This window comes from Vanacampus margaritifer, chromosome 9 (genome assembly GCF_051991255.1).
Source record: "Vanacampus margaritifer isolate UIUO_Vmar chromosome 9, RoL_Vmar_1.0, whole genome shotgun sequence".
Classification (NCBI taxonomy): domain Eukaryota; kingdom Metazoa; phylum Chordata; class Actinopteri; order Syngnathiformes; family Syngnathidae; genus Vanacampus; species Vanacampus margaritifer.
In genome coordinates this window covers 21,222,634-21,234,702 of record NC_135440.1, presented here as the reverse complement: position 1 = coordinate 21,234,702, position 12,069 = coordinate 21,222,634, and the positions used below count along the sequence as shown (strand labels likewise).

The 12,069-nt window shown below is 42.3% G+C and overlaps 1 protein-coding gene across 1 annotated transcript; it reads left to right on the top strand.

Moving 5' to 3' along the window:
* Positions 1–748: 748 nt before the first annotated feature.
* Positions 749–11,005, top strand: prdm1a (PR domain containing 1a, with ZNF domain). The gene is made up of 7 exons (XM_077576936.1): positions 749–927; positions 3,537–3,848; positions 4,587–4,706; positions 5,108–5,360; positions 6,905–7,830; positions 8,478–8,606; positions 8,997–11,005. The coding sequence occupies exons 1-7, from the start codon at positions 901–903 to the stop codon at positions 9,444–9,446; spliced, it is 2,217 nt and encodes a 738-aa protein (XP_077433062.1). The 5' UTR covers positions 749–900; the 3' UTR covers positions 9,447–11,005.
* The last annotated feature ends 1,064 nt before the right edge of the window (positions 11,006–12,069 follow it).

Genomic DNA, 12,069 nt, shown 5'->3' with positions numbered 1-12,069 from the left:
TAAAATGCAATAGATAAATAAATAAATATAAAAGAAACATAAAAAAGCTAATATGATCATGTGTAAAAAAACAACAACAATACAATAATCTACAATAAAATGCACATATGAAATAAAATCTGAAACAAAAAATAAAGAGTGGACTAATACAAAATAAATCTAAAAAAGAACAAAATAAAATTAATAAAATCAGGACAAATTCAACTAAAGATTTTTTTTTTTAAACACGGACTAATCTTTAATAAATGTATAAATATGTATGAAATAAAAATAATATAATAAACTTCAATACAAACAGAAATTTTAAAATAAATAGAAATTTAATAATAATAATAATAATAATAATTATTATTATTATTAAAATTAAGGATAAAAAGAAAACAATGAAAACAATAAAATGATGTCAATTTAAGAAACAAACAAATGAAATAAAACCCAGAAACGCGCCCCCCAAAAAATCTAAAGAAAAAAAAAAATCACAAGGACATACTAGTGAAGTAAACTTTTTGAAAGTTGTATTGAACATAACATGTTTGAATGCTTGTGTTGCCTCCGGTGAAAGCATCTCCTTTCTCATAAGCGGGTCATTTGCGTGCGCGTGCTTGCGTGCGCGGGAGTATAGTACCAGGGGGGCGTGACCCGGCCCAAACAGGGGCGTATCCTATTCTCGACGGAGGCGTGTCCCCGCCGGCCCTCTTGGCGACATAGCAGGAGCCTCTCTCGCCTTGTGTCACACACTCAAGCGCAGCGCGCCGACGGCAGCACACACACGCGTGCACGCACGCACACACACACACACACGCGAGGACTAGCGCGGAGTATCACGGGCACAAGAGGACGGCGTGCACCTGTCCTACGCACACACACGAACGGACACAGAGGCCCCGAACAGACGTCCTTATGTGTGGATGGGACCAAAGCTACACGGTGAATAGTTTTCTTTTCCTTTTTCCACATTTTAACTTTGACAACTTTCATGCTTTGTGTTTTGGCGCATGCTTTACTTTTGGCGTGCGGCGAGATGTCTTCTTCTGTGGAAATAGAAAAGGAAAAAAGGCCGACTTTGGTGTTTTGGAAAATTGAATTGGACTTTCTTTTAAGGGTGTTTTAAAAAGTTAGTTTTGTTGTTGTTTGTAAGTGGACAAAAAAAACAAAAACGCGCAGAGCTGCTGTTTTTAAGGCTTAATTGGATTTCCTTTCTTGAAACAGATATGTGGCATTTGTGCTTTTTCTCTCTCTCCTTTTTGTATTGGTGGGCAAGAAATATTTGTGCACTGTTGAGAAAGTAGAAAATTAATTTTAAAAAAATTTACTGCTTTTTCCTTGTTTAAAAGTAGGCTAGATCTTATATTTGATTTTACTACCTGTGGACAAGAAAAAGGTGTCATATTGTAAAATACATTTACATAATGGTGTGCTGTAATATCGTATTGTTACAGAAATTAAGTAAAAAGTCGACTCTAGGGTTTTAAGGCTTAAATTTCCCTTTTTCCTTAAATATATTTCTTTATTGTTTAGTTGAAGACAAGAAAAACTGGAACAGATGTAAAAGTACACACAATTAGGATGCGGAAAGCATATAAAAAATGTCATATATCTTATTTTATGCTTTTAGCCATTTTTTTCAACTAGTGAAAAAAATATATGTGCAAAGTGCTGAGAAAATACACAATATTGGGAAGCAAAAAATGACGTTTCGAGACTTAAATGTGTCTTTTGCCCTTTTTAAAAGTACTATTATTCACATAATGTGTGAACTTAAAAACGCCTGCTTGAATGTTTTTAAAGTTCAAATTTGATATTTCGTGCACTGCTCATTTTTCGACAAAGAACAAAATAAGCAGGGAAAAAAAGATAGTTTGCATTTTAAAGCTTTAAAGTGTACTTTGATGCATTATTGAATCTTTTGTGTGCATTTACTGTATATGTGGTGTTGTTGAAATCCACAAAACTAGCGTAAAAGACACTTTTTGTTTGAAAAAAAAAAATCAACAAAATAAGCAATTCGAATGTCAACTTTGCTGTTTTTCCAGCTTCAAATTGGCCTGGCTTAGTGTTTTGAAGTTTTGAATTTGCCTGACTAAAATGTTATTTTACGCCGAAGTGACTTTAAATAGAGCAGCTGGTTTATTTTTACATCATGATGTCATGTCACTGAAGCTTCTCACTCAGTCCTTTTGGACACAAGAAAGAATTCTCAATTCATTCATCAACTTGACTTTCAAATCGCCCTACAAACTTTTGCGCATTATCATTTTGTATATTTTAATGGTGTGCTGCTTCATTTTCATAATAATTACATTTTGACATGCAAATGGAGCTTTTTGAATGTCATTTTCTTCTTTCTTTTTTTGCATCTTCGACAGATGAACGGTGTTAAAAACAACTCCACAAACTCACTCTCTGAAATGTATTTATTCAAACTTCCCATTTTGCGAGTCCTTTGATGTAAACGAGTGAAAATGAAGCAAATCATTGGCAGTTGGGAGTTGAATTTTGTCGTTGAGTGCGTCACTGATGCGAAGTGTGTAGTTGTTTATTGTTGCTGTGTGCGCGTGAGTGTGCGTGTACGCCGTATGTGCTACCGGCCAAGACCCCCCCCCCCTAAATGGAAAAGTTTTGTCCTTCTCTTCCTCCGCGGGAAAATTCATCCCGCTGCTACTGCTTTGCTGGATCGCTGGAACTTCCAAATTTAGTCGGATCCCGTCACAGGAACTTCCTTTCGACTTTACTTCCTTACTTCCGCCGTCTTCTTCCCGTGTCTGACTCACGGAAAACTCACTTGAAAATCAGCAGCAGCTTTGTCGTAATCGGACAAAAAATGTCAAAGACGCTCATAATAGTCAGAAATCTTTGCTAGAAATCAAACACTAAATTTCCCTGCCTAAAATATTTAATTAAACTAAGATTGATTTGTTATTTTGTCAGTCTTCAAACGATTTTTTTTTTGTTTCCTGCATCCGCTCTCAACTCTATTCAAGCTACATAAAAGTACCAACAGAGTTCTTGGTACTTTCCAAGTTTCAAACCAGATAAGTTTAGCCAAATGTTATTGGCAGTCTGGAAAGTACCACCCATGCTGGTCCTAATGATCCCGGAACTAAATGAAGATATTAGTTGCCACTTAAAAGTCCTTGAACCTCTTGAGATAAGACATCCAATCTGGTTCCAAAAGGTTTCTGAACTTCTTGAGATACCATCCAACCAAGCAGGGTTTTCTTTTAGCCCTGATTAATGACCCAAGAACATAATTCAGACACTTGCTAAATCAAAGATTTCTAGACCAACACCAACGTCCAAAAGGTTCCTGAGTCGTGGAAACAAGGTCCAGCTCAAAGGTTCCCGAACCCCCAAGTATGGTCTTTGTTTGGCCCAATAATGGCCTCCAGATCTCATTTTAGACTCAGAAGTTAGATCCTTAAAACAGCAAAATAAAAATAAAAATCCCTGAAAACAAAATTTTGGAGCCCCCTTCGTGAATCTCAGCAAAATACTAGCCCTAAAATAAAACTACATCTCCCTCATGTATTTCCCAGGCGACCTCTCAAAGCTCGGCCATGTTGACCAGTGAGGGGGCGCACACCATGGAGGAAGAGGACGACCACCACGCCCCCAAGATGGCCTCCACCAACTCAGACGGCATCCAGCCGGACTCGGACATGGAGGCGGCGGACGAGGCCGACATGACCCGCTGGACCGAGGCTGAGTTCGAGGAGAAGTGCACGTATATCGTCAAGGATACGACGTGGGAGGCGGGGCAGGAGGGGGATGCTAACTCCGCTAGCATCAGGGCGCAGGCCTCGCTGCCCCGGAACCTCGTGTTCAAACAGACGACTGACGGAAAAGAGGTTAGGCGGCAGCACACGCACATCCTTAGCTAATGTAAAGCAGTTGCAAAGCAGCCTTTATAAAACAAAGTAGCGCTAGCTAAAATATCCATCCATTTATCGCTTATCCGCAATACTTCCTGCCTACAAGCAGGAGCCATTCAATCGTCAACATGAAAAAAAAAACCCCACCTGTTATCTCTTTCACACTTTTGCCCATAACGGAGGTGAAAAAGTTATCTCGATTGCGTAAATAAGCAACCCCCTCATTGACAGCCCCCTACCGGTCAAAAGTGTGATGGTATGGATTATTTCATCAGAGTGTTTTGTTATCCAGAGGAAGCTGAGCACTGATAGCAAATGAAGTGAAAGCCCGTTGGGTTGAAATGATTGCGTTAAAACCGCCGGGTTGTACATAAAGCCTAATATTTTTAAACTAGTCATTGTTCATGTTCCACAAAATTTTACTGCATTGTATACACACTAAAAACAGTTGGGTCAAAAATAACCCAACTATGGGTCAAAAATGGACCGATCCTCTATTTGGGTCTAACTTTGTGTTATTTTGTAAAAAAAAAAAAAAAAAAAAAACAGAAAGTTGGGTCAAATTGACCCTTAAAGTGGATCAGTCCATTTTTAATCCATAATTGGGTTACTTTTGACCCAACTGTTTTTCGACTGTAACATTACTGACTAAGGCTTCTATTGCTTCTCTTATTTAATCAACTGACTAAAAAGTACCCTTGTGTGTGTGTGCAGGTTGTTGGCGTGTGCAGCCGGGAGTACATCCCCAAGGGGACCCGTTTCGGACCCCTGGTGGGCCAAATCTACATGGCCGACAGCGTGCCCAAGGACGCCAACCGCAAGTACTTCTGGCGGGTGAGTGAAGGGACTCTGGGGGGGGACCACTTCCTGTGACATCAGAGCCTTTGTCACAGGAAGTGTAACTGTTTGAGAAAGCGAGAGGGGAAGGAAGTGATGTCACAGGAAACGTCCCGTAAGTCCACAACAGTGATGGGCTGACCCACTTTGTCACTTCCAGGAAGTAGCCCCTTACCCCCTCCATACCATGAGTCACGAAGCTAAGCGTGTTGCTATTTCCACCGTTTGTGGACAGTTTACATGAGACACAGTATAAAGCAGTAAAAGTGATGTTAACAAATGTAAAGTAGCGTTAAAGTCCAATGTAAACCAAATAAACCAGTATTAAAGCAATAAAGGCAAATATAAATCAGCTAGCTAACACAAAGCTAAATATATTGCTTCCTTCCCGCTTTCAGATATACGCCGACGGCGACTTCCACCATTTTGTGGACGGTCTGGACGAGTCTCGCTCCAACTGGATGCGTTACGTCAACCCGGCCCACTCGGCGGCCGAGCAGAACGTGGCGGCATGCCAGAACGGCTTGGACGTTTATTTCTACACCGTCAAGCCAGTGCCGGCCGGCGCAGAGCTCCTGGTGTGGTACTGCCACGACTACGCACGGAGACTACACTACCCGCCATCCGGGGAACTCATGATGCAGAAGCTCAGTAAGTAAATTAGCGCGTGATTGGCTCGCCGTGATCTCAACTTTTTTGGGATACACACACATTTGGTGTTTTTAATATAAGGTAATGTAATACTGTATAGCAGCTAATATACAGTATAGCAGTGGTAAAGCAGTACTTAAAAAGTGTATGCTAATTTGAAGCATATAGCTAATATATACACAACAGTGTTCAAGCAATGCTAGCAAATGTAAAGGATCAGTAAAGCAGCGCAAGCTAATGTAAGGGAGCAGTAAAGCAGCCTTAATATTAGCTGATTTTAAGCAGCCTAATGTAGCATTAGCTATTATAAAGCAGTGGTAAAGCAAAATTAGCAAATAAAAAGCAGCAGTAAAACAGCCTTAGCTAATATAAAACAGCATTATTTTGGCAAGTTAGCAACCCAAAAATGTCCTCAAGTAGGCGCCAAAGCAGCCACTAAACATATATATGAACAAGTGTGTGTTAGACGACACTTTCTCCTTTTAGCGTCTTTGTAGTGTTAGCACTTGAACGCACCATCCAGCTCTCACTGTGTGTGTGTGTGTGTGTGTGTGTGTGTGTGTGTTTGATTTATCACTTAAAAAGAACAGAAGGGAGTCCCCCGCGGCCCCCATTGCCAGCCCGCCTTTCCCCTCCTCTTGAACTTCCTGTCTGAGCTGCTGACAGATTGAAATCTCCAAGATGGCGGCCATGTTTGTTTAGGTTTCTGAGGAGGATGAGGAGGAAGGCTAACTGATAACCTCCATGTTTACTCACCAACGCCTTACTACTCATTCACTCACTTGTGTGTGTGTGTGGGGGGGGGGGGGTTTAACACACACATTGTACCACACATAATAGATGGCGGCCATTTAGCAGAGAGCTGACATGTCTTAGCTTTTAAGAGTTTGGGCTGCTAATCCTCGCTTTCATCTTGCTGGTGTGTGTGTGTATGAGAGTGAGAGAGCAAGAGAGAGCAGCCTTAGCAAATATAAGCATCAGTAAAAACAGTGTTTACTAACAAAACAGTGTTAGCTCATATACAGCAGCATTAAATCAACATTAGCCAATTTAAAGCAGCAGTAAAGCCCAATTAGCTAATATAAAGTGGTTTGAGTTCATATACAGCATTGTTGGCTAATAGAAAGCAACATTAGCCAGTATAAAACAGCATTAGCTATAATTATGTATCAGTAAAGCTAAGCTAATATAATGCAGTGTAAGCAAAAGCGATGTTAGCTAATGTAAAGCAGTGTTCGCAAATATAATCTAGTTGTATCCAATACAAAGCATCGTTTATAGAGTTGAAGCTGTAAAGCTAATACAAAGCAGCAGTAAAAAGGGTTTTTGTCTGCACACACACCTCAGTGTGTTTACCTCATTCACTTGTAACAATATGTGTAACACACACAGGCACGCATACACACACACACCTGACTTCTTGTCCGGATCCTCACCTCGTCCGTCAAGCACGTGTCACTTTGAGAACGCTAATGCACGTTTATCTCCCCAAAAGTAAACATCCGTCAAGACCTCTATTGATTTGACTTTTCCTGTCCTTGCAGAGCGGTCGCTGCTGGAGGTGAAGCAGCATCAGGCGTCGGAACCCTCGCCTCCCCCCACCGTCACCCCCCGACCCCCCAAGCGGGAGCACAGCGTCCTATCCATCCTGCGGGACGTCCCCAAGAGTGAGCCCAGCCGCCCACTCCCCACGCGCCCACGCTGCGCCTACAGCCCCGAGCGCCCCTTGTACCCGCGTGCCCTCTATCCGCCCCTCAGGGGACACCCAGAGGACTTCCTCAAGGCGGGCGCCCTGGGGTACCCCCGTTCCCCCGGGGACCAGTCGTCAGCCACGCCCAGCCCGTCGGCGAGGAGCAGCCCGGAGAGCAGCCCCCAGGGGAGCCCGTCGGCACCGTTCTACCCGGGTGGACTAGGGCAGTACCCCAGCTACTCGCCGCCGTCCGCTGCCCCGCTGTCACCTTTCTACGCCCCAGGGCCACCCTACTCTCGCTACCTCCTGCCACATCACTACCCACTTCCTGGGGGCGGCGTCCCCACCGTGGGCGGCATCTACCCTCGGATGTACCCGCTTTACCTGCCGCCCCATGTCCCCCTCCTGCCCTCGGATGCAGCTGGACGCCGCTTCCTGATGTCGGAAGCCGCCCACCCGTCCCGGGACTTTCTCCTACCAGCGCCCACCAGCGCCTTCTCAGCCGCCGCCTCCCTCAAGGACAAGGCTGCTGCGCACCGCCCTTATGCAGGGCAACACTCCCCACCTACCGGGTCCCCGGCCGCGGGGGTACCCGGCGAGCGGGCAGCCACTAAACTGTGCGACTCGGATGAGGAGGCGATGAACCTGGTGAAGGCGAAGCGGGGTCTCGGCTCAGCCGGGTACAAGGCGCTGCCCTACCCACTCAAGAAGCACAACGGGAAGATCAAGTACGAGTGCAACGTCTGCACCAAGACCTTTGGACAGCTTTCCAATCTCAAGGTGAGGGCCCCAAATTTTGTTTGCTTAATTGAGAGGCACCGTTTCAACGTCTCCTGTTCCTCATACTCTTATTGGACTTGACTCGAGTCTGACCTAAGTGCCAAATTTAAGACTAGGCTTAGCTAAACCATGTGAAACTCATCACTTGGCTGATTTGGTATCTATGAGACTTGACTCAAGTCAGATCTAAGTTGCCTATTTTAGGACTCTTGGCTAAAACTTCCGAAAGTCCCGACTTGACTTAGTATTCATAAGACTTGACTCAAGTCAAACTTAAGTCGCCAATTTTAGGACTTGGCTCGGTTAAACTTGTCAATTAGACTTTGACTTAGTATTCATGAGACCTGACTTAAAAAGCATGACATTTGAAAAAATGCATTTTCAATTTTCATTTGCGGTTGGGTATTGTTAAATTTTTTTGAGGGGCCTATCCGCTACAGTAGAAACCTTTTTAGGGAAGTTGCCAATTACTCTCAAGACAACTGGGTCCTAGATACAGATTCAGAAAAACTGACTGTATATATATGTAAATGAAGCTACTGAGTTCAAAGTGATGAGTGGAAGGTTAAGACTTGAGACGTGACTTTCACATGTGACTCAAACCAACCCAGTGCGCTTTTCTGACGGCCACTTTTTTTGCCCCACAGGTCCACCTCCGCGTCCACAGCGGCGAGAGACCGTTCAAGTGTCAGACGTGCAACAAGGGCTTCACACAGCTGGCCCATCTACAGAAACACTACCTGGTCCACACGGGAGAGAAGCCACATGAGTGCCAGGTGAGGCTTTTGGTGCCAAATGAGGGTGGGGCAACGAGCTAGCATCATCTTAGAAAATTGTAATTAAAAATTTAAATTGTAAAAAGTAAATGTTTTTATTTGCAGTTAATATGACTAATGACTACAATTACTGCACCTTACTGAGGCACTTATTTGTGAAACTCTTCTTTGTGTATTATATACATCTGTACTGTACTGCCACCTGGTGGCCAAGACATGCACACCTGAAGGAGGATAATATCATGATTCTAAAAATGGTTAAATTTTTGTTTTTTTTATTTACAATAAACATGTTTCTTGTGGGGCTGGTTAAAAATCATGCTCTGGAAAAATGTTTGGCAGTCCGATCACCATCCGACTCCTTAACTGACTCCATTTATTGTGTACCAGGTGTGTCACAAGCGCTTCAGCAGCACCAGCAACCTTAAGACCCACCTGCGCCTCCACTCAGGCGAAAAGCCGTACCACTGCAAGCTGTGCCAGGCCAAGTTCACACAGTTCGTGCACCTCAAGCTCCACAAGCGCCTGCACTCCCGCGAGCGACCCCACAAGTGCCCGCAGTGTCACCGCCACTACATCCACCTGTGCAGCCTGCGCCTCCACCTCAAGGGCTACTGCCCGGCCGCCGCCCCCCACGTCGCCGCCGACGAGATCCAACGCGCCAACGAGGAAATCGAACGCTTCGATATGAGCGAGCACGCCGAGCAACTGGAGAGGCTCCGAGGCGGAGCCGAGTTGGACGCCGTCCTAGAGAAGCAGGTTCTGGGAGCCGCGTGGCGCCAGACCTCGGTCATCAAGGTGCGACGTGGACTCGCCGTCAAGCAGGAGGCGGATCCGTGAGGGAGGGGGAGACCACTTCAGGGACTCGCTACTCAGGGCTCAAATTTGACAATCATCCTACTAAGGTCTCCATTTCCACACTTTTGCTTTAATTTATTAGCTGATAATGACGTTTCCAGAACATTCTTCAGGGTTTACAAGAATGATTCCACAATTTGACTGTGTCCCTTTACCACTTAATTTAAACGACAGGAACAAAGGGCGAGTGTGTGCGTCACAACAGTTACCTCAGAGTGTGTGCGAGTGTGTGAGAGTGCGCGTGCGCCAAGGGAAAGGCTGAAGATGGAACTTTTTTTCTATTTATTTGCTCTTTGGCTACTTGAAGAAGGAATGGAAGTGGAGCGCAGCTGGGCAACATGTAGCACCTGTTTTCATCATTTTGTTTTATTTTGGTTTTTGATGACACTGTCAGTGATGTGGATGTGATACTCCAAACCAAAGTTGACTGCATGGACTTCCGCAATCCGAAAAGCAGGAAGAATGTGAAGAAGGGACTTGGATTTATTTTATTTATTCTTATTCTTCATATGAATCTTAGGATATTTTATGTTAGTGTTATTCTATCCGTAATGAATTACCAATTTTCAATAAAACGGATGTAAGACACTTGAAACCAAAGTCGACCAGATTTCCAAACACAAGGCATCCAAAGCAGCAAAAAATGTCTTTCATACTATTATACTTTAAGATTTGTTTTTGTTATTGGTTATTTTATTTCTAATTCAGTTTAATAAAGAACATGTTTTTTAAATTTTATTATTAACAACGCCACTGTGTGATACTCCAAACCAAAGTTGACTGGACTTCCAAACTGCAAACATCCAAAGCAGGAAGAGCTTGAAGAAGGGATTTTTTTTCTTAATTTTATTTGACTTTTAATTTGTTAATTCTAAATTAGTTTATTATTTTATTTGGTTATTCTTGTTTTTTTTTTGGGTCAATTTTATTTTCATTTATATTATTTATTGTTTTTTCCCCTTTTTTTCTCCACTTTTTTATGTGTTTTTTTTATTTTTCCCCCTTATTTTAATTTCTTTTAAACTTGCTTTTATTTTGTTCTTAATTGTATTATTTATTTTACTTTTCAGTGTTTTTGTTTTTCTTAATTGAATATTTTTTTAAATTCTACTTTTATTTTAAATTAAATTTTATTCTGTTAAATTTTTTTAAAGAAAAAATTCTTAATCCACCACTGTCCACTTGTGACACTCCAAACCAAAGTTTACTGGACTTCCAAACTGCAAACACCCAAAGCAGGAAGAATGTGAAGACGAAATCAAAGAACTTTGATTTAGTTGTTTGTTCTTAGCCCCTCCCCCAAGCACGTCTCTTATGCACTGGCCCCGCCCATTTTCTCATCTTCCTTTTTGACCAAAAAGTGTCTCCCGTCTGTTCGTGAGCTTTAACTCTACAAACTCAGTGTGTGTGTGTGTGTGTGTGTGTCTGTGTTTACATGCTGGTTGGTTTACAAATTGTTTTATTCTATTTATGTGCAAAAATGTCCAAATGTGTAAATTATGTTGAGAATTATTATAAATGTTCACTGCTTTAAATCCAAACCGTGGCATGTTATTATTGGTGTCTGCAAGAACAAATACAAGGGGGAAAAAGTGTACACTTTCATATGATAACACGTCTAAATTTGTCACTAAGAACAATAGGAAAAGTTTGGAAAAATATTATTGAAAATAGAAAAAATACATAACGTGAATATGACTGATAACAATAAGCATGCATATTGTCAGACTGTATGGCAACATGTGAGTGGAGAGTGGACTAATAATAGTCAAGTAGGAATAATAAGCTGCAGCTGTTTGCTTCCTGCTTTGCTGACTGCTCACATTTGCTGTCGCTCGTCTTCACAATTTACTTTTTATGACGAGGAAGGAAGAAGAAAGTCGTCAAGAAGAAAGTCGTCAACGTTTATGTTGTTCTGGCGTCCGGCTTCAAGAGAGCGGCAGGAAATTGAACGCGGACCCCCCCCGGGCCTGCTGCGACCAAGCGCTTTCATCATCTCACGCGACGACATGCGGAATCTTAAATGACAACCGTGTCTCATCTTACAGATGCTCATTTGAGTCGCGAGAAGTCATCTTCACATATGGAAGCGCTGGAGTGTATCACAGTTGGCTATTGGCGGCACAAGCGCGGCGCATCGTGGACTCGTCACCAGCTAGTTGCAGGGCATGTGGTTATCATAGCTTGGGCATTTTCCTTATAGTTACTTTTTCATTTTGAGTTTAGTTTTTTTCTACTTAGTTTTAATTGTTTTTTTGGAGTTGGTTTGTTAGTTTTTATTAGTTGTATTTTTTTCAAAAAAATATTTTCTTTTAGTTTTGTTTATTGGTTTTAGCATTAGTTTTATTTATATTTTTAAATTTTTATGTGCAGTTGTGTGCAAGTTAAATCAAAACATCACAGTAAGTATTGTATAGTGAAAACTCTACAATTTTTTTAAACACATTTTAAAAACAAAAATCCACAAATCAAATACCATACAACTACTGTATGACGGTCCACAGAATTTGAAGTACAAAGTGCATAATACTGCCCCTTAAATTAGATACATCACAACCCAAATGTCTTACATAAAGGTGGTCTCGCTTGCCATCCATCCCTTGTT

What these genes read in the sequence shown, in the direction of transcription:
- prdm1a (XM_077576936.1), top strand. Translation starts at nt 901, where the DNA reads ATGTGTGGATGGGACCAAAGCTACACG. An exon ending in GATGGGACCAAAGCTACACG is followed by an intron (nt 928 to 3,536) that starts GTGAATAGTTTT and finishes TGTATTTCCCAG; the next exon opens with GCGACCTCTCAAAGCTCGGC. An exon ending in GACAGCTTTCCAATCTCAAG is followed by an intron (nt 7,831 to 8,477) that starts GTGAGGGCCCCA and finishes TTTGCCCCACAG; the next exon opens with GTCCACCTCCGCGTCCACAG.